Source organism: Rhinoraja longicauda, chromosome 19 (genome assembly GCF_053455715.1).
Source record: "Rhinoraja longicauda isolate Sanriku21f chromosome 19, sRhiLon1.1, whole genome shotgun sequence".
NCBI classification, from domain to species: Eukaryota; Metazoa; Chordata; class Chondrichthyes; order Rajiformes; family Arhynchobatidae; genus Rhinoraja; species Rhinoraja longicauda.
In genome coordinates this window covers 34,325,718-34,353,380 of record NC_135971.1, presented here as the reverse complement: position 1 = coordinate 34,353,380, position 27,663 = coordinate 34,325,718, and the positions used below count along the sequence as shown (strand labels likewise).

Genomic DNA, 27,663 nt, shown 5'->3' with positions numbered 1-27,663 from the left:
TTTGTTGACCTTTACTTGCGCAGTAACAGATATGAAATGAATCAACATTTACTTTGGGTTATGGATGTGAAGAATCGATTATTTATAAATGTTATGTACAGTTAAATTATGGTAAAGAAGAAACAACTAATTTTTGCAATCAATTATCAATTAAAATTAACTGAAATGGAACAGGCAGTTCTAAAGAGGCATATATTTTGAATTGATTGTATTATAAAATGATTGTTACCAAACTTGAAAGCGACGAATGCAACTAATATTATGCAGTTATTGATAAATCTGTTCATAGGTTACGTTCAATTGATGTATAGTTCCTTCACGTGCAGACATAGGTTTTTTGAATGACAAATGAAACAGTCACTTGGCAAGATTTTCAGTTAATTTTGCATCACAGTCACCAAATTTGATAACATGAGCAAACGCAAGGGAGAAATTAATTTGTAGATTTATTTGCTCATGTCAAATTTCAAAGCCTTCCTTTGAAACTAATATGCTAAGCAATGAGGAGGATTTTGTAGCCAGTTTAAAGTGGACATTTGGTAGGTTATTAGAATGAACTCGGAATTTACAAATGAAATATGGAGAAATGTGATGTTTAGTTTAGTTTAGACATAAAATGTGTAAACAGTCCAGACCGATCACGATCAACCATACACTAGTTCTATCCTACACACGAGGGACAATTTAGAGGCCAACCTACAAACCTGCATGTCATTGAGATGTGGAAGGAAACTGGAGCACTCATGCAGTCACGGGGAGATTGTACAAACTCCGTACAGACAGCACCCGTAGTCAGGATTGAACTTGGCTCTCTGGCGATGTAAAGCAGCAACTCTACCACTGCGCCACTGTGCCGCCAGTGATTCATTTGGACAAAATGTAGTTTAAGTTGCAGGTGATTTATTGAATTGAATGATACAGCATGGAAACAGGCCCTTCGGCCCATAGAGTTCATGCCGACTTGTGATCACCCGTTCACATACGCTTTGGAACATAGTGACCACAATATCAAACGTTCTAAAAGTCTTCTTCACATTAACTTTTTATAATTGGCTTCAAAGCCTCTTCTAACTAGCCTGTGAAATCTCCTTCACATTAACTTCTTATAATTTGCTTAGAAACCTGTAGATTTGCTGATATTTTATCAGCATTCCAGAATTTCGTGTATATTTAAGTTGAGAAAAATAGGAATAAATGAAGATGGGTAAGCTCAGTGTTAATTGGCCAAAAAGATGGGTAGTGAGGGCAAGTTTAACACATCAGTATGTGGTAGAGATGTTTGGCTCAGGAATGTTTGCAGATAGGGACATCGACATACTAAAACTGTCGTTTGTTTGTTTGATTGTTCCTGAACTACAGCCAAAACGTTACACGATAGCCTGACAATTGTAGGCCCACCTTACTCACCGTCGTCCCTTTGGTGCTAATGGAAGAAGTTTCATTGAAATCGGTGTTATATTTTTTAAGTTATTCACATTTTAAAGTTTAAATCTATCTCCTAGGGAGGGAGGGGGTGTAGGGGGAGGGGGGAGGAGAGGGTGCTGCGCCAATTCAGGAGAGATTTGGGCCCCAACAGGTCCACTTGGTCTTAGATATCTAAAGATGGAGTTTACAGGTGGAGACAATGTTGGAACGACTTATCAGACTCACTGATTCACACTGATAACCCCTGGAGTAGGGCAGTTTCAAGTGTCTCCCCATAAAGGTTGACCGGGCGTTCACCAAATAAACCTATATATGCAAGTGGACTATTTGCAATGAATCAATGTTGCAACCCGTTAAGAAGAAAGGATAGAGTTTCTCGGTGAACTTGTCCGTGAAAGTGTACAGATGTGACATGTAATCGGCATTGTACAGTGTCACCTGGCCAGCCTCATAGTTCAGGTAGACGCCCAATCTCTGGGGTTTGACTGGAACAGGGAGGGCAGTACGTGGTGAAGACATAGTGGTATATTCCTCTCCCAGACGCCACAATACCCAGGCTCCGGATTTCTGCTCCGGTGTGAACTCCACTTTCCTCGGTACCGATGCTTTTACCACTCCCACGCTCCACATAGTGTTCCTTCCGACCTCTACCTCCCAGTAGTGGATCCCAGTGTTGAAGCCCCGAGATGCCAGGACACCGTGCCACTGCACAAATCGCTCTGGTCTGTCAGGGACCATCTGTTTAGCACCGAGCCTGATGGCTGTCAGGTCACTGGACAGGATGAGTCTCGGATGCGCAGTGTTCGGATTCAGCTTTAGTTTGATCGGGACTGAAGGGGAGAAAAAATTCTGCATGGTGAATTCACACGATTTGCCATTCAAACAATTTGACACATTGCTCCCCCTCTCCCCATTCGTAACAAGGACAGAGTCCCCCTTGTCCTCACCTTCCATCCCATCAGCCATCGCATACAACATATAATTCTCCAACATTTTGCCACCTCCAACAGGATCCCACTGCTGGCCATATCTTCCCATCTCCACCCCTTTCTGCTTTCCGCAGAGACCGTTCCCTCCAAAACTCCCTGGTCAGCTCGTTCCTTCCCACCCAAACCACTCCCTCCCCAGGTACTTTCCCCTGCAACTGCAGGAGATGCAACACCTTTCCCTTTACCTCCCCCCTCGACTCCATCCAAGGACACAAACAGTCTTTCCAGGTAAGGCAGAGGTTCACCTGCACCTCTGAGGATGTAACTAGGATAATTGACAGGGGAGAGCCAGTGGATATAATGTACCTTGACTTTCAGAAAGCCTTCGACAAGGTCCCAGGTAGGAGATTAGTGGGCAAAATTAGAGCACATGGTATTGGGGGTAGGGTACTGACATGGATAGAAAATTGGTTGGCAGACGGAAAGCAAAGAGTGGGGATAAATGGGTCCCTTTCAGAATGGCAGGCCGTGACTAGTGGGGTACCGCAAGGCTCGGTGCTGGGACCGCAGCTATTTACAATATACATTAATGACTTGGATGAAGGAATTAAAAGTGCCATTAGCAAATTTGCAGATGATACAAAGCTGGGTGGCGGTGTGAACTGTGAGGAAGATGCTATGTGGTTGCAGGGTGACTTGGACAGGTTGTGTGAGTGGCCGGATGCATGGCAGATGCAGTTTAATGTGGATAAGTGTAAGGTTATCCACTTTGGTGGTAAGAATATGAAGGCAGATTATTATCTGAATGCTGTCAAGTTAGGAAAATGGGACGCACAATGAGATCTGGGTGTCCTAGTGCATCAGTCACTGAAAGGAAGCATGCAGGTACAGCAGGCAGTGAAGAAAGCCAATGGAATGTTGGCCTTCATAACAAGAGGAGTTAAGTATAGGAGCACAGAGGTCCTTCTGCAGTTGTACAGGGCCCTAGTGAGACCGCATCTGGAGTACTGTGTGCAGTTTTGGTCTCCAAATTTGTGGAAGGATACACTTGCTATTGAGGGCGTGCAGCGTAGGTTTACTAGGTTAATTCCCAGAATGGCGGGACTGTCATATGTTGAAAGATTGGAGTGACTAAGCTTGTATACACTGGAATTTAGAAGGATGAGAGGGGATCTTAACGAAACATACAAGATTATTAAGGGGTTGGACACGTTAGAGGCAGGAAACATATTCCCAATGTTGGGTGAAGTCCAGAAGCAGGGGTTTAAGAATAAGGGGTAGGCTATTTAGAACGGAGATGAGGAAAAACCTTTTCAGTCAGTGAGTTGTAAATCTGTGGAATTCTCTGCCTCAGAAGGCAGTGGTGACCAATTCTCTGAATGCATTCAAGAGAGAGCTAGATAGAGCTCTTAAGGATAGTGGAGTCAGGGGGTATCGGGAGAAGGCAGGAACGGGGTACTGATTGAAAATGATCAGCCATGATCACATTGAACGGTGGTGCTGGCTCGAAGGGCGGAATGGCGTCCTCCTGCACCTATTATCTATTGCATTTTTCGTGGTCATCTTAATATAGGCCAGAATCTTATTCCAAATTATTCCAAAATTCCAAATTATGAAATTATGAAATTCCAAATTATGAACTGAATTTAAATGACACAGTTTCCATCGTGTGATATGAAGCTGATAGCAATGCTTACACTGATGGAAGGCAGAGATAAGGTAGACATTCGCAACCTTTTTTCCCAGGGTGAAAATGTTGTGGACCACAGGTCGTGGCTTTAAGGTGAGAGTGATGAAGTTAAAAAAATATGTACGGGGCATGTTTTTTTAACACAGAGGATGCCTGGAGCATGTTGCTGGATGAGATGGTGGAGGCAGACACCATAGTATCTTTTAGAGAGGTGCATGGATATGCAGAGAATGGAGGTATAGGTTTCAGGTAGAGGAGATTAGTTTATCTTGGCTTCATTGTCGGCATGGACATTGTGGGCCAAAGCGTCTGCTCCTGCACTGTACTGAACTCTTTAAACTGTTAGTTCAGGCCCCAGGATTACCAGCCGTGTTACATATCTGGTGTATCGCTACTGAACCTGTGGGCTGGCCTGGCCCAAATGTGTAGGAAGGACATGCAGGGGCTAGTTTACACTGAACATAGACACAAGAAGCTGGAGTAACTCAGTGGGTCAGGCAGCATCTCTGGATAAAAGGAATAGGTGACGTTTCAGGGCGAAACCGTTCTTCAAACTCGACCAAATGTGTCAATTTTTCCTCACAACTCTATCAAAATCTCTTCCATATTTCAAACACCATAATTCCTCGACTCTACTGGAAGATAAGTTTACCTGGATTAATTAACTTCAGCATCCGTTTCCACAGACTGAACTGAAAGGGGCCGCTGAAATCATCTTGACTGAGGTCAATGGAAACTCTGGCGGGTCTTTGGAACTGCATGTTTTCACACCTGTGTTGGAAATAAAAAGTATCGCTGAGATGCAAAAGTAGAATGATACACCATATCTATGATCTCACTTTATATACTTGTCAGCACTGCCCTCAACTTCTGACTTTTCAGAGACTACTATCCAAGACTTAGGTCATAGGGAAATATGAACAACATATATAAGAAATATATAAATCAAGCTATTCTATGTGTTGATTGGGGATAGTTATTGACCAAGGAGGAATTTTCAGTTGGTTTTTATAGTATTCTGCAAGGGCTACCTCAGAAAGCAAATGGAGACCTCAACCAAAAGGCAACACTTCTGATAGTATTGAACTCCCTGTACTGCATCCCAAATATTGGACTTTCCACTCAGCACTTAAATTCCATGCTTCATGTATCTTGTGTTTTATGTTGTATTTTGCTGGCAGACCAATTTCTCTCCTGGGATAAGTAAAGTTCTATCGTATTGTATCATATTGCATCCCTTGCACATGAGACATTGGTTTTTATTATCCATTGCTGGTAGCTTAACAGCCACCAGCTATTAACCTTCTCCATAGGTAATGGATATTCCTTCTGAACTGTGTGTGTGTTAGAGGAATTAAGTGTGAGGATATTGGAGAGGGTGTGGAAATGATGTACAATAACAGTGCTTTGGTTACATTGATTAGAAGGACTGGAGCCTCAGGGGCTTCCCAGGTAACGATTGCATGACCGAGTGAAAGACTGATTTTTTAAGCCAGGAATAATTATAGAGATATAGTCCGGAAACAAACCTTTTGGCCCACCAAGTCCATGCCAGCCATTGATCACTCGTTCACAATCGTTCCATGTTATCCCAATCTCCCATCCAGTCCTTACACCCTTGGGGCGATGAACAGAGGCCAATTAACCCTGCCCGTCCCACTGAGTAACTCAGTGGGACCGACAGCATCTCTGGAGTGAAGGAATGCATGGCGTTTTGGGCTGAGACCCTTCTTTAGACAATTTGCCTGAAGAAGGGTCTCAACCCGAAACGGCACCCATTCCTTCTCCCCAGAGATGCTGCCTGTCCTGCTGAGTTACTCTAGCATTTTGCGTCTATCTTCGGTTTGAATTTGCATCTGCAGTTCCTTCCTACACAAGAGAAAGTACAAGCTCTCCACAAACAGCATCCGAAGTCAGGTTCAAAACAGGTCTCTGGCGCTGCCAGGCAGCATCTTTACCAGCTGCGCCATAGTGCTATCCTCAGCAATAATAAATAAGAATAAAGCAATACACCTTGCACTTTAAAGATACAGTGCGGAAAAAGGCCCTTCGGCCCACAAGTCCATGCCGCCCTCCGATCACATTAACACTATCCTACACACTTGGGATAATTTACTATTTTACCAAAGCCAATTACAAACCTGTACATCTTTGTTGTGTGGGAGGAAACCGGAGCACCTGGAGAAAACCCACATGGTCACAGGAAGAATGTACAAACTCCATACAGAAAGCACCCATAGTCAGGATCGAACATGAGTCTCTGGCGCTGTAAGGCAGCAACTCCACCGCTATACCACTGTGCCACACCAATAATGAATTTTTCATGGTATTCATTAACTAATGGATCCAAAGTATATTCCATTTGTTTGATCACAGGTAAAATTAGGGTTATTATTCAATGATTCTAAAGAACTATAGCAAGTATATTGTGAGATGGCCATGGAAGATTACTGTTTCTGACTTGCTGAATAATTGACTTACAGACATTTCTGAAGAATGAAGCCCTTACATAAGCTGGGAGAAGAGAAGGCTGAGGAGAAATGTAATTGATTATGTGAAGTAATGAAGGGTCTGGATAGATTTGATATTGAAGGACTCTTCACATTGGAGGAATGGTAAAAGATTATATGCAACGGGTATGCAATATAGGGGAAGAGTATTAAGAACATCATAATGAAAAATTATTCTAACTTCCATACCAGACACAGCAGTAGAGTTTCTGCCTTACAGTGCCAGAGACCCGGGATCAATCCCGACTATGAGTCCTTATCTCTATAAGGTTTCTACGTTCTCCCCGTGACCTGTGTGGGTTTTCTCTGGGATCCCCAGTTTCCTCCCACACTCCAAAGACATACAGGTTCATAGTTTATTTGGCTTTGGTAAAAATGGTAAATTGTCCCTAGTGTATTGGATAGTGTACAAGGATCGCTGGTCAGTGCCGGCTTTAGGGCCTGTTTCCACACTGTATCTCTAAACTGCCAAGGGATGTCCTTTTGGACGTCCCTTGGCAGTTCTGATGGACATCATTTCATTCTAAACTAAACTGCTGGCATGTTGTCCAAATCTGGAACATACGGATGCAGAATTGGTGGAGACATGTTTCACTGTAGTCTTTGAGGGAACTGGATAAACATATTCTGGAAGCAAGTTTGTAAGGCTGCAGAGAGCATGCCTTTAGGTGGAACTAGTGAAACATAGAAACAAAGAACAGTAGGTGCAGGAGTAGGCCATTCGGCCCTTCAAGCCAGCACCGCCATATATGGCTGATCATCCAAAATCATTACCACATTCCTGCATTTTCCCCATATCCCTTGATTCCTTTAGCCTGAAGAGCTAAATCTAACTCTCCCTTGAGTTAGAGATTGGTAGCTAATGTCTGGTGTTGTGGGAATTACAGAGACAAGGCCTGAAGAGGATCGGAGCTGGGAACTGAATATTCAGGGTTATACATCCTATCAAAAAGACAGACAGGTGGACAGATGGGGTGGGGTACCTCTGTTGGTAAGGAATGAAATTCAGTACTTTGCGAGGGGTGACATAGAATCAGAAGATGTAGAGTTATTGTAGAATTGAGAAATTGTAAGGGCAAAAATACCCTAATGGGAGTTATCTACAAGCCCCCAAACAGTAGCCTTGATATCGGGTGCAAGTTGCATCAGGGGTTAAAATTGGCATGTAACAAAGGTAATGCTACGGTGGTTATAGGAGATTTCAATATGCAGGTAGACTTGGAAAATCAGGTTGGTACTGGACCCCAGGAAAGGGAGTTTGTCGAGTACCTCCGAGATGGAATCTTTGAGCAGCTTGTACTGGAGCCTACCAGGGAGAAGGCAATTCTGGATTAGTGTTGTGCAATGAGCTGGATTTGTTAAGGAAACTCAAGTTAAATGAACCATTTGGAGGTAGTGACCATAATATGATAAGTTTTAATCTGCAATTGGAGAAGGAGAAGCTAAAATCAAAAGTGTCAGTTTTGCAGTTGAACAAAGGGGACTATGGAGGAATGAGGGAGGAGCTGGCCAAAGTTGACTGGAAAGGGTCCCTCGCATGGGATGACGGCGGAACAGCAATTTCTGGGAGTAATCCAGAAGATGCAGGATCATTTCATTCCTACGAGGAGGAAAGATTCTAAGGGGAGTAAGAGGCAACCGTGGCTGACAAGGGAAGTCACGGACAGGAGAAAACTAAAAGAGAAGACGTATAACATAGCAAAGATGAGCGGGAAGCCAGAAGATTGGGTAACTTTTAAAGAACAACAGAAGTTAACTAAAAAGCCAATACCGGGAGAAAAGATGAAGTACGAAGGTAAGCTAGCCAAGAATATAAAGGAGCATAGTAAAAGCTTCTTTATGTATGTGAAAAGGAAAAGATTAATTAAGACAAATGTGGGTCCCTTGAAGACAGAAGCAGGTGAATTTATTATGGGGAACAAGGAAATGGCAGACGAGTTGAACAGGTACTTTGGTTCTGTCTTCACTAAGGAAGACACAAATAATCCCCCAGGTGTACTAGGGGACAGAGGATCTAGGGTGACAGGAACTGAAGGAAATTCACATTAGTCAGGAAATGGTGTTGGGTTGACTGATGGGATTGAAGGCTGATTATTCCGCAGGGCCTGAGGTGCTGCATCCCAGGGTACTCAAGGAGGTGGCTCTAGAAATTGTGGACGCATTGGTGATCATTTTCCAATGTTCTATAGATTCTGGATCAGTTCCTGTGCATTGGAGAGTAGCTAATGTTATCCCACATTTTAAGAAAGGAGGGAGAGAGAAAACAGGGAATTATACACCAGTTAGCCTGACACTGGTGGTGGGGAAGATGATCGAGTCAATTATTAAAGATGTATTAGCAGCACATTTGGATAGCAGTAACAGGATCGGTCCAAGTCAGCATTGATTTACGAAGGGGAAAGCCTGCTTGACTAATCTTCTGGAATTATTTAAGGATGTAACAAGTAAAATGGATAAGGGGGAACCAGTGGATGTAGTGTATCAGGTTTTCAGAAAGTCATTGATAAGGTCCCACACAGGAATTTAGTGGGCAGAATTAGAGCACATGGGGGTTGGGTATTGACCTGGATAGAAAATTGGTTGGCAGACAGGAAACAAAGTGTAGGAATTAACAGATCCCTTTCAGAATGACAGGGTGTGACTAGTGGGGTGCCGCAAGGCTGGGTCCATAACTATTTACAATATATATTAATGATTTAGATGAAGGAATTAAAAGTAACATTAGCAAATTTGCAAATGACACAAAGCTGGGTGGCAGTGTGAACTGTGAAGAGGATGCTTTAAGGATGCAGGGTGACTTGGATAGGTTGGGTGAGTGGGCAGATGCATTTTAATGTGGATAAATGTGAGGTTTCCATTTTGGTGGCAAGAACAAGGTGGCAGATTATTATCTGAATGGCTTCACATTAGGAAAAGGGGAGGTGCAACGATACCTGGGTGTCCTAGTACATCAGTCACTGAAAGTAAGCATGCAGCTACCGCAGGCAGTGAAGAAAATTCTCTGCCTTAGAAGGCAGTGGAGGCCGATACACTGGATGCATTCAAAACAGAATTAGATAGAGCTCTTAGGGCTAATGGAATCAAGGGATATGGGGAGAAGGGAGGAACGGGGTACTGATTGTGGATGATCAGCCATGATCACATTCAATGGCGGAGCTTGCTCGAAGGGCTGAATGGCCTACTCCTGCGCCTATTTTCTATCTATCTACTGTATGTTTGTTTCCATGAAAACATCCAGCGAATTGGCCTCCACTGGCTTCTGTGGCAGAGAATGCCATAGATTCACAACTCTCTGGGTGATAAAGTTTTTCCTCATCTCAGTCCTAAATGGCCTACCCCTTATTCTTAAACTGTGACTCCTCGTTCTGGATTCCCCCAACACCCGGAAATATTTCTCTGCATCTAGCCTGTCCAATCCTCTAAGAAATGTATATGTTTGTATAAGATCCATTCTCATCCTTCTAAATTCCAGTGAATAGAAGCCCAGTCGACCAATTCTTTCCACATATGTCAGTCCCGCCATCCCGGGGAATTAACCTGGTGAACCTACGCTGCACTCCCTCAATAGCAATAATGTCCTACCTCAAATTAGGAGACGAAAATTGCACACAATACTCCAGGTGCGGTCTCACCAGGACCCTGCACAACTGCAGCAGGACCTCCTTGCCCCTAAACTCAAATCCTCTCGCAAAGAAGACCAACATGCCATTAACTTCCTTCACTGCCTGCTGTACCTGCATGCTTACTTTCAGTGACTGATGTACAAGCATACCCAAGTCTCTTCCTAATCTGACACCATTCAGATAATAAATTGCCTTCCTGTTCTTGCCACCAAAGTGGATAACTTCACATTTATCCTCATTATACTACATCTGCCATGCATCTGCCCACTCATCCAACCTACCCAACTTACCCTGCAGCCTCATAACATCTTCCTCGCAGCTCACACTGCCACCCAGCTTTGTGTCATCCACAAACTTGCAGATGTTACATTTAATTCCCACATCTAAATCGTTAATATATATTGTAAATAACTGGGGTCCCAGCACCGAGCCTTGCAGCACCCCACAAGTCACTGCCTGCCATTCTGAAAAGGACCTGGCAATTCCTACTCTTTACTTCCTGTCTGCCAAGCAGTTCTCTATCCTTGTCAATATTCTACCCCCAATACTACGGCCTCTAATTTTGCACACTAATCTCTTGTGAGGGAACATGCCAAAGGTTTTTTGAAAGTCGAGATGCACGATATCCACTGGCTCTCCCTTATCCAATCTACTTGTTACATCCTCAAAAAAGTATGTGCAAGCAGATAATGGTTTGTCTTAGCATCATGTATGGCGTACACATTGTGGGCTGAAATGCCTGTTCTTGTGCTGTCTGTTCTATGTATCTTGCCCTGTCCCCTTCCATCTAGATCCCTCCCTTTTACTTTGCATTTCACCCATCCTCTCTTCTTATCTGACACATATTTGTTGCCTTTTTATCTCCAGCCTGTGTCACTTATTCCACTGCCAATAAAACCCGCGCCCAAACTGTATCCACCTATCACTCGCCAGGCTTTGTCCTGCTCACTACTCCTTCTCAGCTTTCTCCCTGCTACTACAATCAGTATGAAGAAGGGTCCCGGCCCGTAATGTCGCCTGTCCATTCCATCTACAGATGCCGCTGAGTTCCTCCACCACCCTGTGTTTTGCTCAAGATTTCAGTATCTGCATTTCCGTGTGTCTCCTGTCTTTGTTCTGGATTTCCAGCCCCTAAAGTGTTTTGCTCCAATGAACCCAAGTATTCATTCACTTTGCCTGCCATCCGTATCCAACAATGCAAAGGACTACAGGTGGAATGGGTTGCATTACAGAATATATAATTGTCAGCCAAATATGGACAATAATGCACTTACCGGCCAAGAATATTTTTAATATCCTGAAAGAGAGAAGATTGTTTTAGTTTTAGTTTTTAGTTGTGGAGATACAGCAGAGAAACAGGCCCTTCGACCCACTGAGCCCACACCGACCAGCGATCCCCGCACATTGACACTATCCTGCACATACTGGTGACCAATTACATTTAAACCAAGCCAATTATCCACAAAATCGTGCGGCTTTGGAGTGTGTGAGGAAACCGAAGATCTCTGAGAAAACCCACGGAGTTCACGGGGAAAACGTACAAACTCTGTACAGACAGTACGCGTCGTCAGGATCAAACCCGGGTCCCTGGTGCTGTGAGGCAGCAACTATATCGCTGAACCACCAGTAAAAGGGTGGGCCTTTTATTACAACATTGCATTACAAAGATCTGTCAGAAACTTAAACAATGGTAAAAATGCATTTCCAATATTATTGTGTAAAAACTGCAATTTGACTTTAAAATGTCACAAGATTTGGACACAGAATAGTTTCAATACCGAACTCATAGTTCGAAATTCTCGGTGGAGGGCATGTCGATAAAATAGCAGCATTTAAGTGGCTTTTAGATAGGCACATGTATATGCAGGGCATGGAGGGATATGGATCATGTGCAGGCTGAAGAGATTAGTTTAGCTAGGAATCATATTCAGCTGTGAGATTGTGGGTTGAAAGGTCGGTTCCTGTGCAATGTTCCAAGTTCTATGGTCTATTAACAGAAAAACTTAAAATTGAAGCTCACAGACCTATGAGGAAATGATTCTTTGGTGCAATAAACCTCTATTATTTCACGGTGCGACTATTTGGAAGTCCTGATGCATCCAATTTGCCACATCACTTGTTGATTTCCCTGTTCCTTTTAACACACCAGGGTCTTAGTCGCCACTGATAGACACAAAAGACGTACTCCAAAGACGTACAGGTATGTAGGTTAATTGGCTGGGTAAATGTAAAAATTGTCCCTAGTGGGTGTAGGAGAGTGTTAATGTACGGGGATCACTGGGCGGCACGGACTTGGAGGGCCGAAAAGGCCTGTTTCCGGCTGTATATATATGATATGATATGATAAAATGCTGGAGTATCTCAGTGGGACAGGCTGCATTTCTGGAGAGAAGGAATGGGTGATGTTTCGGGTTGAGACCCTTCTTCAGATTGAGAGTCAGGGGAGGGGGAGATACAGAGATAAGAAAGTATAAGGTGTGAGAACGAGACATCAAAGGGGGTGGAGATCAATGAAAATGTAGAATAGATCGTTGTTAGCGAGGAGAAGGTAACAACAAACCAAACAGAGATAAAATGTAATCAGGGACAGTCAGACTGGTTGGAGTACTGGGAAGGGGGAGGGATGGAGAGAGAGGGAAAGCAAGGGTTACTTGAAGTTAGAGAAGTCAAACTATCTCCGGTTTAAACTAGCATCTGCAGTTCCTTCCAACTCTTAGTTGCCATTCTTCCTTCAGCATTCTGGTGCTAAAGTTCCACACTCACAGAGCAGCACGGCACAATACTGGAGCAGGCCCTTTGGCCCACAATGCCTGTTCCAAACACGATGCCAAGATAAACTAATCTCATCTGCCTGCACGTGACCATGACGTGCCTGTCTAAAAGCCCATAAACACCAGTATTGGTCCTGCACCCACCACCATCACCCCTGGCCCTGCATTCCAGGCACCAACCACCCTCGCCTGCCCCACACATCTCCATTATATTTTGTCTCCTCACCATCAAGCTATGCCCACTGATCTTTCATATTTCCACCATGAGAAAGGGTTCTGACCGTCTACCCTATGGCTCTCTTAATTTGATCTACTTACAGAGGTCCAGAGAAAACACCGACATTCCAGAGAAAACTATCCAAGTTTGTCCATCCTCTTCTGATACTAATTCCCTGTAATCCAGGCATCATTCTGGTAAACATCTCGTGCATTCTCTCCAAGGCCTCTACACACTTCTTATATTGGGGTGTCCAGAACTGCACGCAATACTCCAAATGAGGTCTATCTAAAGTGCTAAAAATCTGCATCGTGTCTTCCTGACACTTATACTCAATGCCCAACTAGTCTTTTCCTTTTCACTGGCTTGCAGAACTTGAGTCTAACATGATTCTGTGTGCTGATTCTGTCTATAAGCTTGTGATGGTGTAAGAAGCAATATTTTCACTGCATCTGTCCCTCACTGTATGTATTCATATGACAATAAGCTCAGCTTGACTTAACCAGTTCTCCCTTAAAACTCACCTGGGCCCCACTCCCCATGCTTCCTTGAAACTTGCCTCGTTCTGCTTCCAGTGCTCTGTTTACCTGTACCTGGTTAACTGGAATAGACTCTAAAATCTGGAGTAACTCAGCGGGCCAGGCAGCATCTCTGGATGAAAGGAATAGGTTTTGGGTCGAGACACCTTCTTCAGACTGAGAGTCAGGGGAAACGAAAATGAGAGATATAGAAGGTACATAGAAGAAATGAATGAAAGATATGCAAAAAACGATGATCGAGGAAAGGTGTAGCCCACAATGGTCCATTGTTGCCTGTGGGGTAGGTGATAACGAGTTAACTGAAATGTTTATTGTTATTCTACATATCATCTATAAACAATGATTTAAAACAGTGCAAAACACAAAGTGCCTGAGGAATTCATCAGATCATGCAGCATCTGTCGAGGGGGAAAGGAAACATGATGAATTGGGTCAGAACCTCCTCCAGACTGATTAGTGTACATAGTACCGTTATAACTCAGCAGGTGAAGCAGCATGTTCAATGGTGCTGTTATAACAGCAGGTGAAGCAGCATGTTCAATGGTGCTGTTATAACACCAGGTGAAGCAGCATGTTCAATGGTGCTGTTATAACACCAGGTCCAGCAGCATGTTTGATGGTGCTGTTATAACACCAGGTGAAGCAGCATGTTCAATGGTGCTGTTATAACAACAGGTGAAGCAGCATGTTCAATGGTGCTGTTATAACAACAGGTGAAGCAGCATGTTCAATGGTGCTGTTATAACAACAGGTGAAGCAGCATGTTCAATGGTGCTGTTATATCAGCAGGTCCAGCATGTTTGATGGTGCTGTTATAACACCAGGTGAAGCAGCATGTTCAATGGTGCTGTTATAACACCAGGTGAAGCAGCATGTTCAATGGTGCTTGACCTGCTGAGCTATTCAAGAACTTTGTATCCTCTTGTGGAAACCAGCATCAGCAATTTCTTGTTTCTACATTAATTAAGTGTGTTGGAGTATGAATGAATACGATGCAAGATTCTGGAAAAGCTGCGATATTTGTTTAGAGTTTAGAGATATAGCCCGGAAACAGGCCCTTCTGACCACTGAGTCTGTGCCGACCAGCGATCCTCGCACATTAACACTCTCCCACACACACTTGGGACAATTTACATTTCTACAAAGCCAATTAACCTACGAACTTGCATGTCTTTGGAGTGTGGGAGGAAACCAAAGTTCTCGGAGAAACTACACACGGTCACGGGGAGAACGTAGAAACTCCATACAGCCAGCACCCATAGTCGGGATAGAACCTGGGTTTCTGGCGCTGTAAGTGCTGTAAGGAGGCAACTATACCGCTGCGCCACCGTACCACCCATTCTGGGACTGGTGCTGCCAAAGTTCTGAATGTGGACTGATGGAGTTCTCTATTGCACATTGGGTTTTAGAATCTGAATGGTAATGGCATCATGTTTCCCATGTAAACAATAGACAATACCTGCATAAATTCTGCATCTTCCAGACTCAGATTTTCTTGCATGTCTAAGATCGCTTCTTTAAGTGATGCATGCTGTTCGGAGATTTTCTTTAGATTTTCATCTTTTTGTTGCAATATGGCATTTTCCTTTTGCTCCAGTATTGTTTTCAGCTTTTTCTCTTCCTGGTGCAGAAACTGGTGCAGTTCTTCGAACTTAGATTCAATGTTCTTCTGCAGAGCCGCAGATTCTTTCTGATGGAATAAACAACAGGTGGATTTACCCAGTGCAAGGTGAGAAGTTCATGGGTCGTGGAGCACAGAACAGGAAACAGTACAGCATAGGAACAGGCTCTTTGTTCCACCATGCCACAGCTGAACATTATGCTATGTTATAACTGAAAACACACACCTCCAGATTCAGGGACAGTTTCTTCCAGCTGTTTCCACGCAACTGAACCATCCTCTCACGAACTAGAGACCAGTTCTGCCCAACCATCTACCTCATTGGAGACCTTTGAACTATCTTTAATCGGTCTTTACCTTTCTTTTTATTTTAGCGATACAGCGTTGAAACTGGGCCTTTGGCCCACCAAGTCTGTGGTGACCAGTGATCACCCATTCACTAGCTCTATCCAACACACTGGGGACAAATTACAGAGGCCATTTAACATATAAACCTGCACATCTTTGGAACGTGGGAGGAAACATCTTTAAGGTGAGAGGAGCAAGTTTAAGGGAGATGTGCAGTGCAAGTATTTTTATTTACACAAAGGGTGGTGAGTGCTTGGAATGTGCTGTTGTAAGGGGGGGGGGAGTTGAGGCAGATACATTAGAATCATTTTAGAGGCTTTTGGACAGGCAAGTGAATGGTGGGATATGGACAATGTGCAGGCAGATAAGAGTTGGTCCTGTCATTATGTTTGGCAGACATTGTGGGCCAAAGGGCTTGTCCCATGTTCTGGGATGGTGATGGTTTGACACTGTGGTGCAGATTCAATCTCCTTGTTTACAGTAGGCTGTGTTGAATAGGTTCATTAACTTGACATCATTAAAAGGAGTTGTATTATATGGGAAGTGAATAAGGTTCTGAGTGGAGTTGTTGACAGGATATGTTGTAGGAAGGAACTGCAGATGCTAGTTTAAACCGAAGATAGACACAAAACATATTTCATTATCTTTGTATCACCCTCTCCCCTCATTCAGTCTGAAGAAGGGTCAAGACCCAAAACGTCACCCATTCCTTCAGACAGAGATGCTGCCTGTCCCACTGTTACTCCAGCATTTTGTGTCTGTCTTGTTGACAGGATACTTTCTCTGGTTGGGACAATCTAGAACAGGATAGATTCAGCCAACAGCTTTACCTACTGAAGGAGGGAATGAAGAAATAAATCTGAGGAATGAGCCTGAAGAAATGTCCTGATCCAAAATGTTACCTATTCATTTCGTCCGCTGATGCTGCCTGATTCCCTGAGCTCCTCCAGCACTTTATGTTTTGTCCAAGATTCCAGCATATGCAGTTCCTTTTATCTCCAAGGGAAAGGGAATGATTTTTGTTTGCTCAAAGGTTTGTGAGCCTCTGGAACTCTTCAGACTGGAGAGATGTCATAGATGAATTGATGTAATTTGTACGGTAGCGCAGCGGTAGAGTTGCTGCTTTACAGCGAATGCAGTGCCGGAGACTCAGGTTCGATCCTGACTACGGGTGCTGCACTGTAAGGAGTTTGTACGTTCTCCCCGTGACCTGCGTGGGTTTTCTCCGAGATCTTCGGTTTCCTCCCACACTCCAAAGACGTACAGGTATGTAGGTTAATTGACTGGGTAAAAATGTTTTTTTTTAAATTGTCCCTAGTGGGTGTAGGATAGTGTTAATGTACGGGGATCACTGGGCGGCACGGACTTGGTGGGCCGAAAAGGCCTGTTTCCGCGCTGTATATATATGATATGATGATATGATAATAGAGAGAAGTCAAAAGTTATGACTAGAAAGGTGGACAGGCTTGATGGAGCACATGGAGATACAAGGAAGTGCAGATACTGGAATCTTGAGCAAAATACAAAGTGCTGTCGGAAATATACATCGTGTAAGATTTGAGAAGTTTTCCCTCATTCTGAAAGCAACACAAAACCAAAGAGCTGCAGTTTGGACATTTTAAACGGGAGACTGGGGCTGATAGCGGAGAAAGGCTGCGGTCAGTTTTACCAAGGGATGTCACAATCTGTGGGTCCTAAGATGGCCGCAGGACCTCGTGACCAGCCACAAAAGCAAAAACCTTACAGCCCAGTCTCTAGGTTTCTGCAAAGCCACGGCCAGAACAATGGATGGGTATTGGCCATGCAGAAGCCTGCGAAACCAGGTCGAAGTCCAGACACTGGGGCACTGACACCAGCATACTCACAATGCCCCAAGCCGACCTACACAGTTAATCTCGTTAAGGGGGCACAATAGCCCATAGAAAACTACCTGGTAGGTGATGGGAAACCAGTTAAACCCATCACCTTGCAACGAAATACCAATTAACACCGTCTGGCCATCCCCGGTATCCCCGGACATAAGCGCAGATCAGAGAGAAAACTCATACATATCTTTTTAAACAAAGAGATTCCAAGATCTGGCGGGAGATAGGACGGGTCAGAAATAGTATAACTGGCCACGACTTTTGGGTTTTAAACGGAAGAAGAAAACCTGCAAGGAACGCAAGCAGGCAAGAAAACGAATGCAGGAGGAAGAAAAGACAGGCAAGAAAAACGGATGCAAAGAGAGAGGAACAGGCACGCAACACGAGGAGAAATACTGCAAAACCAACAGCCAGTAACCCCAGTAATAGCCCCATGGTGAGCATGTACTCCAAATCCTGCATATCCTGGACATAGTTTAGTGTAGAGGGGAGGGTGGTTTGAATAAACGTTGGGTGTGTAAAGAAATATGTGTTGGTCAATTTTGCGATGTGTCGTACGTTCCCCATCTTACAGTCGTGTAGATGTCTTGTAGAACTGTGTGTTTAAGAATTCAGCGAAAAAGGTATTCGTGTATACGTCTTGTGGAACTGTGCGTTTTGTGATTCATAAGTCCAAGGTATTCATGTGATTCAATATGTGTTTAATAGATATGTCGTATAGCAATATATAAGTATTCATGGACAATAGTCCCAAGCGCTAAATAAAAGCCTTTTTCATTTAAACCCTGGTTTTCAAATCTGGTCTGGTGGAATTTTTCTGCACTATAAACGCTCCTGCATCTAAGTCCAGTGTCTAGAACCGTAGGGGGTGAGTGGGTCGAACCACTCACGGGGAACCAGTGTGCACGACCTGGTCAAGGGATCAGAGCAAGGCACGGGGACCTTAGGTCGGGCGAAAGATCGGCGCAGAAACCCCTTACAATCGCATGGGATCAAAGGAAAGAAAGCTGAATGGATAGAAAACTGGCTTCATGGAAGGAAGGAGAGGATGATGGTGGAAGGTTGCTTTTCGGACTGGAGGCCTGTGACTAATGGTGTGCCATGGGGTTCGGTGGTGGTCCCATTGCTGTTTGTCATTTATAGCAAAGATGTGGATGAGAACATACATGCAGAGGAGAAAGATTTAATAGGAACCCGAGGGGTTACTTTTTTATTCACAAAAAGCTGGAGTAACTCAGCAGGGTACTTTTTTACACAACGGGTGATAGGTGTATGGAACGAGTTGCCTGAGGAAGTAGCTGAGGCAGGTACCCTTGCAACGTTTAAGAAACATTTAGACAGGTACACGGATCAGGTAGGTTTAGAAGGATATGGGCCAAACACAGGCTGGTGAGACTAGTGTAGATGAGACATGTTGTCCCGTGTGGGCAAGTTGGGCTGAAGGGCCTGTTTCTACGCTATATGACTCTATGAACTGATCGGTTCAGGAGCATCTGTGAAAGGAATGGACAAACAGCACGAAACATTGCTTATCCACTCCCTGCAGAGATGCTGCCTGACCTCACCCACTGCATTACTCCAGCACTTTGTGTTTTGATGGAGCACTTGTCTGATTCCTGCTCCCTTCCCTACGCTTCTCATGCTGTGTAGTTGGAGAAAACATCGGGCCTTTCAATGAAGGCACAAGAAACTCAGGATGCTGGAACCATGAGCAAATGATCATTGTGATCTTTGGCCTGGAATCGGAGGAAACAAAATATTACAACAGATCAAATATATAATGGAGTGAAAGGCACGGAAATTAAATATTTACCTGGTGCTAGATTGAGTCAATATCTCACATGCATGACATTGGACCGCCACACTAGTTTTTACATTAACTGTTTCGTTTCCCATCTCAACTGTGCTTTGATGTGGGACCTTTAAACGGCCCTTCGTACCTTCAGTTTATTTACATCTTCTTCTTCTTCATCCTGACTTTCACAGCAATCAAGCATTTGTTCACTCAGGGACTCGATTTCTTTCCGTAGCATTCCCTGGAACAGAGAAACGCGCAAAAAAAGTCACATCGGTCTCCTGAAAAAGACGACATTTTTAAAGTCTGTTGTCAATGATCTGGAAGATCAACCCCAATTATAGTCTGGCTCAGCTGGAAGAGCAGCCTCACAGCTCCAGCCATCTAGTTTCAACCTGGTCCACCATGTTTGTCCATGAGGCGTTCTCCTTGTGTGGATTACACCCATTTGCTTGTAATTTTTTCCATGTTCCATAAAACAGGCAATCCGGCATGTTTCCAGTGACTCCAACCAATTTCTACAGATGCACCCTGGAAAGCATCGTATTAGAATGTATCACAGCTTGGTTTGGCACCTACTCTGCCCAAAACTGCAAGAAATTGCAGAGTTGCAATGTCGCCCAGTCCATCATTCAAACTACCCCCCCCCCCTCATCAACTCCATCGACACCACACTTCCTCAGGAAAGCAGCAACATGATGAAGGACTACTTCCTCTCCATTCATCCTCTCTTCTAGCCTGTTCCATCGGTCAGAAGATCCAAAATCTTGAAAGTGTGTATTACTTTCAGGAATAGCTTCTCTCCTACTATTATAAATCTATATATAAATCATATATAAATCTATATATAAATCAGACTATTCATCAGACTCTTATAGTAGAGACAGATAAACAACCAACCTGGTTAAAAATGGAAAAAGAAGATTGTTTGCCCTTTGAAATTAGTTCGATTTTATTCGCCAATAATAAAATAAGTAAGAAAACCTATAGTGAAAACCTTATAATAGATAGTGGAATACGTATTTGGAAACAAATAAAGAAAACATTAAAATTGGAATGTATACCACTAGCTCTTACTATTGTAAATAACATCACATTTAAACCTTCAATGATAGATAAAGGTTTTTTACAATGGAAAAACTGTGGAATTAATAAGATGGGAGATCTCTATAGGGAAAAATTTTTCCTTTCATTTCAAGAATTACAACAAATTTATGGATTACATTCAAAAGATTACTTTAGATATTTACAAATTAGAGATTATGTAAAAGCAAATACACATGAAATTAGAAATAGAAAGACAGAGATTTTAGATGAATGTCTGAATAAACACCCAAATACAGAAAAATTGATATCATATATTTATAATATTTTACTGGAAAACGACGCTCCAAGGACAGAAATATATAGACAATCATGGGAAAATGAATTAGGTCAAATTATTAGACCTGATATATGGGATGAAAGTTTACAACACATACATCACTGTTCGCTAAATGCTAGACACTCTCTTATACAATTTAAAATATTACATAGACTACATTATTCAAAAGCTAAATTACATAGTATTTTTCCAAATATATCTGCCATTTGTGATAAATGTCAGCAATTGGAAGCTAACTTAACGCACATATTCACAAACTGTGAAAAAATCACTAAATTCTGGACAGAAATATTTAAAATAATTTCGAATGTTGTTAATATGAAGCTGATCCCTGACTCAAACTTAATAATACTGGGAATATTAGAAACAGATCAATTAATAACAATGAATCAAAGAATTTTTATTGATTATAGTTTAATAATTGGGAAAAAATTAATACTGAAATTCTGGAAAGGTCCTACATCCCCCACAATTAAAATGTGGATTACAGGAATGTCGGAGACACTTCATCTGGAAAGATTGAGACTTGTACTAATGGACAGGTTGAATCTTTTCAGAGGAATATGGTCTCCATTTATTGCATATTTAAAGGGTCAAAATGGCTTGGTGCGAGGACCTGACTGTGGCCTGAATAATGGAATGGAGGAAGAATTATGTATAATAAATCATGGATATATCTCCAATGATAGATAACTTTTTTAATACTCCATTCATTTCTCCAATTTGGATCTCTTATTTTTATTTTATTTTTCTCTATCTTTCCCTCTCTAAAAAAAAAAAAGTATAGAAATATGTAGGACATAATTGTTAATATTAATAATATTACGAATGTATGTGATAAGTAAATTTTATTAATATGTACTTATGTTTAATAAAAACATTTATCAAAAAGACTCTTATAAGCTGTTGGTATGGTCCCGATCACCCAATCTATATTCGTGCAACGTTTGCATTTTTAGAACATCTGCACTTTCTCTCTAGTGTAGCACTACACTCAACACTGTTTATTGTTTTCTTTGCACTACCTGGTAGACCTGTCTCTGGTTTGATTGGACTCATAAATGGTATGACTTGCTTGGATAGCGGGCTGAGCAAATGTTTTCACTGCATCTCTGTACACTTGAGAATACAAAACCAACACCAAAGGTAATTGTGTTCTGTTTGGTAGTTTAGGATGACACAGTAAATTGCCCCGAGCATACAGGTGAGCGATTGAATCTGGGTAAAATTGATGGGGAAAGTGGAAGGAATAGATTGCAGGGAAAATTATTGGGAAATAAGGTCGCTCTTTATGCTGGCATAGACAGTGGGCTGAAATAGCCTTCACCTATATCATCAGGATAAACAGAATTGGAATTTGGTCGTGGTATAGGTTCATTATCGTTATGTGTACTGAGATGCAGTGAAAAACGTTTGTCTGTGTTCTATGCAAAGAAATCAGGTAATACTATACATGAATACAATCAAACAAGAAACAAGTACAATAGTAAGAGCAAAGAGAAAATACCAGAGTGGAGAATATAGTCCCCAGCAATGGAGCATAACAGTTCCATAGAAAAAGTCCAATGTCCGCAATGAGTTAAGTTGGAGAATTGGGACTGTACTCTAGCTTCAGATAGGATCTTTCAGAAGTATGGTAAATATGACAAAGGAAAAAGCTGTTCCTGAGTCTCGCTTTATGGACTTTCAAGCTTCTGGATCTTCCACCTGATGGGAACGGGGAGAAGAGGTGGAAAAGGTCCTAGATTTTGTTGGCTTTTATCCCGTGGCAACGCAGATGGAGTGTCATAGCTATAGAATCTTGCAGCGTGGAAACAGGCAGTTCGGCCCAATTTGCCGTCACCAGCACTAGTCGTACCTGCTTGAGTTTGGCCCATACCCCTCTAAACCTGTCCTATCCATGTACCTGTCTAAATTTTCTTAAATGTTACAATAGTACCTGGATCAACGACCTCCTCTGGCATCTCATTTCACACACCTACCATCCATTGTGTGAAAAAGTTACCCTATTAATTCTGTCCCCCTCACTTTAAACCTATGCCCTCTGGTTCTCGATAACCTTACTCTGGTCAAGAGACACTGTGCATCTACACAATCTATTCCTCTCATGATTTTGGACACCTCTATGAGATCACCCCTCATCCTCCTGCACTCTGAGGAAAAGAGTTTTCGCCTGCTCAACCTCTCCCTGAAGTTCCCTCGAGAACTGCCAACATCTTCATAAATCTTCTCTGCACCCTTTCCAACAGTGTATGGTGGGGAATGTGGCCTGTGTGATGGCCTGGGTGGCATCCACAACTCTCTGCAATTTCTCGCTGCTTCAGGCAGAGCAATTCCCAAACCAAGTAGCGATGCATCCCCAAAGCCTGATTTCTTCAGTGCACCTGCAGAAGTTAGTAAGAGCCGTTGGAGGCATGCCGGATTCCTGAGGAAGCACAGGCATTGGGGTGCTTTTTTGGCTGTAGCTGCAATGCATCTGGTCAAGGACAGAATTTCCATTCATAATTAGAATAACAATTGAAAAATGGGTGAAGAGAGATGGAAGGGATTATCTAAGAATGTCAGAAATTGGAGCAGATTTTGATAACATGGCTCCCTGTGTCCTTCACCTGAGGACCACCCACTTCCCTTCCCCATTCTCATGGTCCTCGTCTCTCTTAGGGGCAAATTCTCTCTTGAACGTACTTAACGACCTTTACTCCACAACTCTCTGCAGTAAACTATTCCAAAGATTCACCATCCTCAGTGGAGAAGTTTCTCCTCTTCTCCATGTAAATGAGGAACTGCGTATTCTTGAATACTGACCCTGTTTTTAGATTCCCCACAAGGGAAATCATCTTCTCAACATCTGTCTTGCAACTCCCCGTCATAACCTTCCATGTTTCAACAAGGTCACATCTCATTCTTCGAAGCAGCAATGAATACAGACCAAACCTACTCAACCATTACTCATAGGGCAAACACGTAATGTGAGCAATCAAACAATATGCATTATCTGGGCTGTCTCCAATGCAAGTTATCTTCTCCTTGAAGGGCCTGTTTCCCTGCTGTATCTCTAAACAAAACTAAACTGCAGATGTTAGAATCTTGAGTAAAACACTGCTGGAGGAACTCCGCGGGTCAGGCAGCATCTGGGGAAAGAACTAACAGATGGGTTTTCAGGTTGGGTCTGAAGAAGGGTTCAGAATGTTGTCTCGATGGGTGGGTATTATGTATAAGGAGTGGTTGTTTCCCCCAGAATGCCAGCAGGTGAAGGGAGATCCCATAGACGTTTATAAAATTATCAAAGGCATAGGATAGGGTGGACAATCAGAACATTTTCACAACAAAAGGTAGGAAATGTCAAAGACTAGAGGCATAACTTTAGGTGAGAGGTGCAAACTTCAAAGGAGATGTGCATGGCAAATATGAAAGTGGCTTTTAGGAGACACGCATTAATATATGGGGAAGGACATGGATCATATGCAGGAAGAGATTTGTGGATACAACCCTGTCCGTCACACAGACCACACTCCCCACCAATGACTCCATCTATACTTCAAGCTGCCTCGGAAGAACAGCCAAATTAATTAAGGATCTTTCCAAGCCTGGTCATTCCTTCTGCTCCCTGGTCCTGTCAAGCAGAAGATTCAGAAGCTTGCAAGAGAGCAACTTCAGAGTCAGAAACAGCTTCTTTCCCTCTTATTGCACTTCTGAATGGTCCTTTCAAAATCTAGGCAACAGACCTGATTTTCTATCCGACCTTATTGCAGGCAGTGGACTTTTTTCTGTGGAACTGTTACATTGTTCAGTTTAATTTAGTTTAGTGATACAGTGCAGAAACAGGCCCTTCGGCCCACCAAGTCCGCACTGATCGGCGATCCTTGTACATCAGCACTATCCTACACACGAGGGACAATTTACAATTTTTACTGAAGCCAAACTAACCAACAAACCTGTACATCTTTGGCTTGTGGGAGAATGTACAAACTCATTACAGACAGCACCCATAGTCAGGATTGAATCTGGGTCTCTGGCGCTGTAAGGAAGCAACTCTACCGGTGTGCCACCATTGCCACCCCTGATTGTAAAGCTGAGAAATGGTATTCTGCACTCTGGCATCTTTCTCTTTGCTCTGGATTTTCCTCTCGTGTTTGGCTTGATTCTATTCTTTTATATTATCTGATTTGATCAGATAAGCACGCAAACAAAAGCTTCTCACCGTACCAGGGTACGTGTGTCAATAATAAACCTAAACCAGAGATTAGTTATACAGCGTCATGGTCAGCATAGATATTGTAGGTCAAAATGTTTGTTCCTGGGCTCTATTTTTCTATATTCTATGAAACTGTGAGGATCAGTTCTTGCCCTGTGCTTTTCTGTCTATATACTAAAACTCTCGTTTGTTTGTTCCTGAGCTACAGCCAAAACGGGACACCATAGCACGACAATTTTAGGCCCACCTTACTCACCGTCGTCCCTGTGGTGCTAATGGAAGAAGTTTCATTGAAATCGGTGTTATATTTTTAAAGTTATTCACATTTTAAAGTTTAAATCTATCTCCGAGGGAGGGGGGGGGGAGGTGGAGGGAGGGAGGGGGAGGATAAAGGGTTTGAGGGGGATGGATTGGGGGGAGGGGAAAGGGAAGGAGAGGGAAGGGGGTAGGCGGGAGGAGAGAGGAGAGAGGAGAGGGTGTTGCACCAATACAGGAGAGGTTTGGGTCCAACGGGTCCACTTGGTCTAGTATTCTATAACTGTGGGCTGAATGGCCTGTTCCAGTGCTGCGCCATTCTATGTCCAACGACACTGTGGGTCTGCTCCTGTGCTGTACTTTCCTATAATAAGACACAAAGTGCTGGAGTCACTCAGCGTGTCGGGCAACATCTCTGGAGAACATGGATAGGAGACCGAATCAGGAACATTGTAGTAGATTAGGTTCGGGGAGGTGCTTGTGAACCTCTCTCTCGCTTGGAAAGTCTGTTTGGGTCGCTGGAAGGAGTGACCTTTTGACATAATGGGCTGCAGGGCCTATTTCTGTGCTATATTTTTCTACATTCTATGACTCTGTGGGCTGAAGTGACAAGTCCACTGCCATACCTTTCAATGTTCTACGGCACAGTGGGCCAAAGGGCCTGTTCCAGTGCTGCACTATTCTTTATTCTCTGACAGTGTAGGCCGAATGGCCTGTTCCTGTGCTGACTAAGCTTTATTCTCTGAAAGAGTGGGCCGAATTAACTGTTTCTGTGCTGTACTTTTCCATATTCTATGACACTGTGGGCCGAAGGGCCTGTTCCTGTGCTGTACCTTTCTATGATCTATGACACTGTGGGCCGAATGGCGTGTTCCTGTGCTGTACTTTTCTATGATCTCTGACACTGTGGGCCGAAGGGCCTGTTTCTGTGCTGTATTGTTCTATGTTCTCTGACAGTGGGCGGAAGGGCCTGTTTCTGTGCTGTACTTTTCTACCTTCTATGGCATTGTGGGCCGAAGGGTCTGTTTCTGTCCTGCTCTGTGTGGTGGGTGAGGACTGGGTGGACAGAGAGACCTGTCCCTGCCCTGTTCTGTGTGGTGGGTGAGGACTGGGTGAACAGAGAGGCCTGTTCCCGTCCTGTGCTACTCTCTCTCTGTTCTGTGTGGTGGGTGAGGACTGGGTGGACAGAGAGGCCTGTTCCTGTCCTGTCCTGTGCTACTCTCTCTCTGTTCTGTGTGGTGGGTGAGGAGGTGGACAGAGAGGCCTGTTCTGTGGTGCTCTGTGTTCTGTGTGGTGGGTGGGTGAGGACTGGGTGGACAGAGAGGCCTGTTCCTGTCCTGTCCTGTGCTACTCTCTCTCTCTCTGTTCTGTGTGGTGGGTGGGTGAGGACTGGGTGGACAGAGAGGCATGTTCCTGTTCCCGTCCTGTGGCAGTTCACTGTGAGCGCGGTGTCTCACCTTATGGAGTTCAGCGGCCTCGCCAAGCGGGCTGGTGGAGTGGCCGTGGTGATGGCGAGACGTGGCACACACCACACAGATCGGCCTCTGGTCATCGCTGCAGTAAACCTTCAGCCTCTCGTCGTGCTCCTGGCAGCGGAGCTCCGTCTGAACCACCGCCTCGTCCACTCTGAGCTTCATTCCATTCTCCACGATGTTGGACACGAACCGGTTGTGTCTGAGCGTCTTGTCGGGCAGCAGCGCCCGGCACTGCGGACAAGTGGCCGGCCCTCGCTCCGACTGCCAGTGCCGGACGATGCAGGTCCGGCAGAAATTGTGGCCGCAGTCTATGGTTACAGGCTGGACAAAGAACTCCAAGCAGATGGGGCAAAGCGCCTCATCTTTCATGGACTGTAGCACGTCTATACTCGCCATCGCTGCTGCCCTCTCCGGGTCCCGGGCGCTTAGTTTCACTTTCGCTCGGCTGCAAAGTCGGCGATTTCCGGGTACGTTTCTTTTCACAAATCTGTAGATTTCAAACATGGACACAACAACGCTGGAGTAACTCTGCGGGTCAGGCAGCCTCTTCCTCTTCTCCCGTGGTGTTGCCCGACCCGCTGATTTATCCAGCATTTTGTGTCGACCGTCGGTGTAAACCCGCATCTGCAGTTACTTCCTAAACATTTTGTCAACAGATTAAGATTCTGTTTTATTTTTTTGTCCCGAAGCGGAACAACGAGATTCTTTCACAAAATGCTGGAGTAACTCAGCGGGTCAGGCGTTACTCCAGCATTTTGTGAATAAATCGATTTGTACCAGCATCTGCAGTTATTTTCTTATACAACGGGTAGATCAGATTTCTGTTTATATTGGTCGTGTCGTTCAATTGCCTCATGTTTGTTGGGAAGCAGCTTCTCCTGAACCTGGACGTTTGCAGTTTTCAGACACCCATAATTAACATCTTCCGATGGCAGGAGGGAAATAAGAGCGTAGCCAGGGTGGTGTGGGGTGCTCGATGATGCTGGCTGCCTTTTTGAGACAGAATCACCTTCCATGGCAG

At 43.8% G+C, this 27,663-nt stretch overlaps 1 protein-coding gene across 1 annotated transcript; it reads right to left on the bottom strand.

The window, feature by feature from the left end:
- Positions 1-27,050, bottom strand: LOC144603218 (E3 ubiquitin-protein ligase TRIM39-like). The gene is made up of 6 exons (XM_078416417.1): positions 26,625-27,050; positions 19,479-19,574; positions 15,164-15,394; positions 11,452-11,474; positions 4,697-4,815; positions 1-2,255 (listed from the first exon to the last, which is right to left on the bottom strand). Exons 1-6 carry the CDS (start codon positions 27,036-27,038, stop codon positions 1,732-1,734), a joined length of 1,407 nt encoding a protein of 468 aa, XP_078272543.1. The 5' UTR covers positions 27,039-27,050; the 3' UTR covers positions 1-1,731.
- Positions 27,051-27,663: the final 613 nt, after the last annotated feature.

Excerpts from the sequence above, each read along its gene's own strand:
- LOC144603218 (XM_078416417.1), bottom strand. The coding sequence starts at position 27,038 with ATGGCGAGTATAGACGTGCTACAGTCCATGAAAGATGAGGCGCTTTGC. Across the intron at positions 11,475-15,163 it reads AAGATGCAGAATTTATGCAG|GATATTAAAAATATTCTTGG; the intron begins GTATTGTCTATT and ends TCTCTCTTTCAG. Across the intron at positions 2,256-4,696 it reads GCTGAAGTTAATTAATCCAG|TCCCGATCAAACTAAAGCTG; the intron begins GTAAACTTATCT and ends TCTCCCCTTCAG.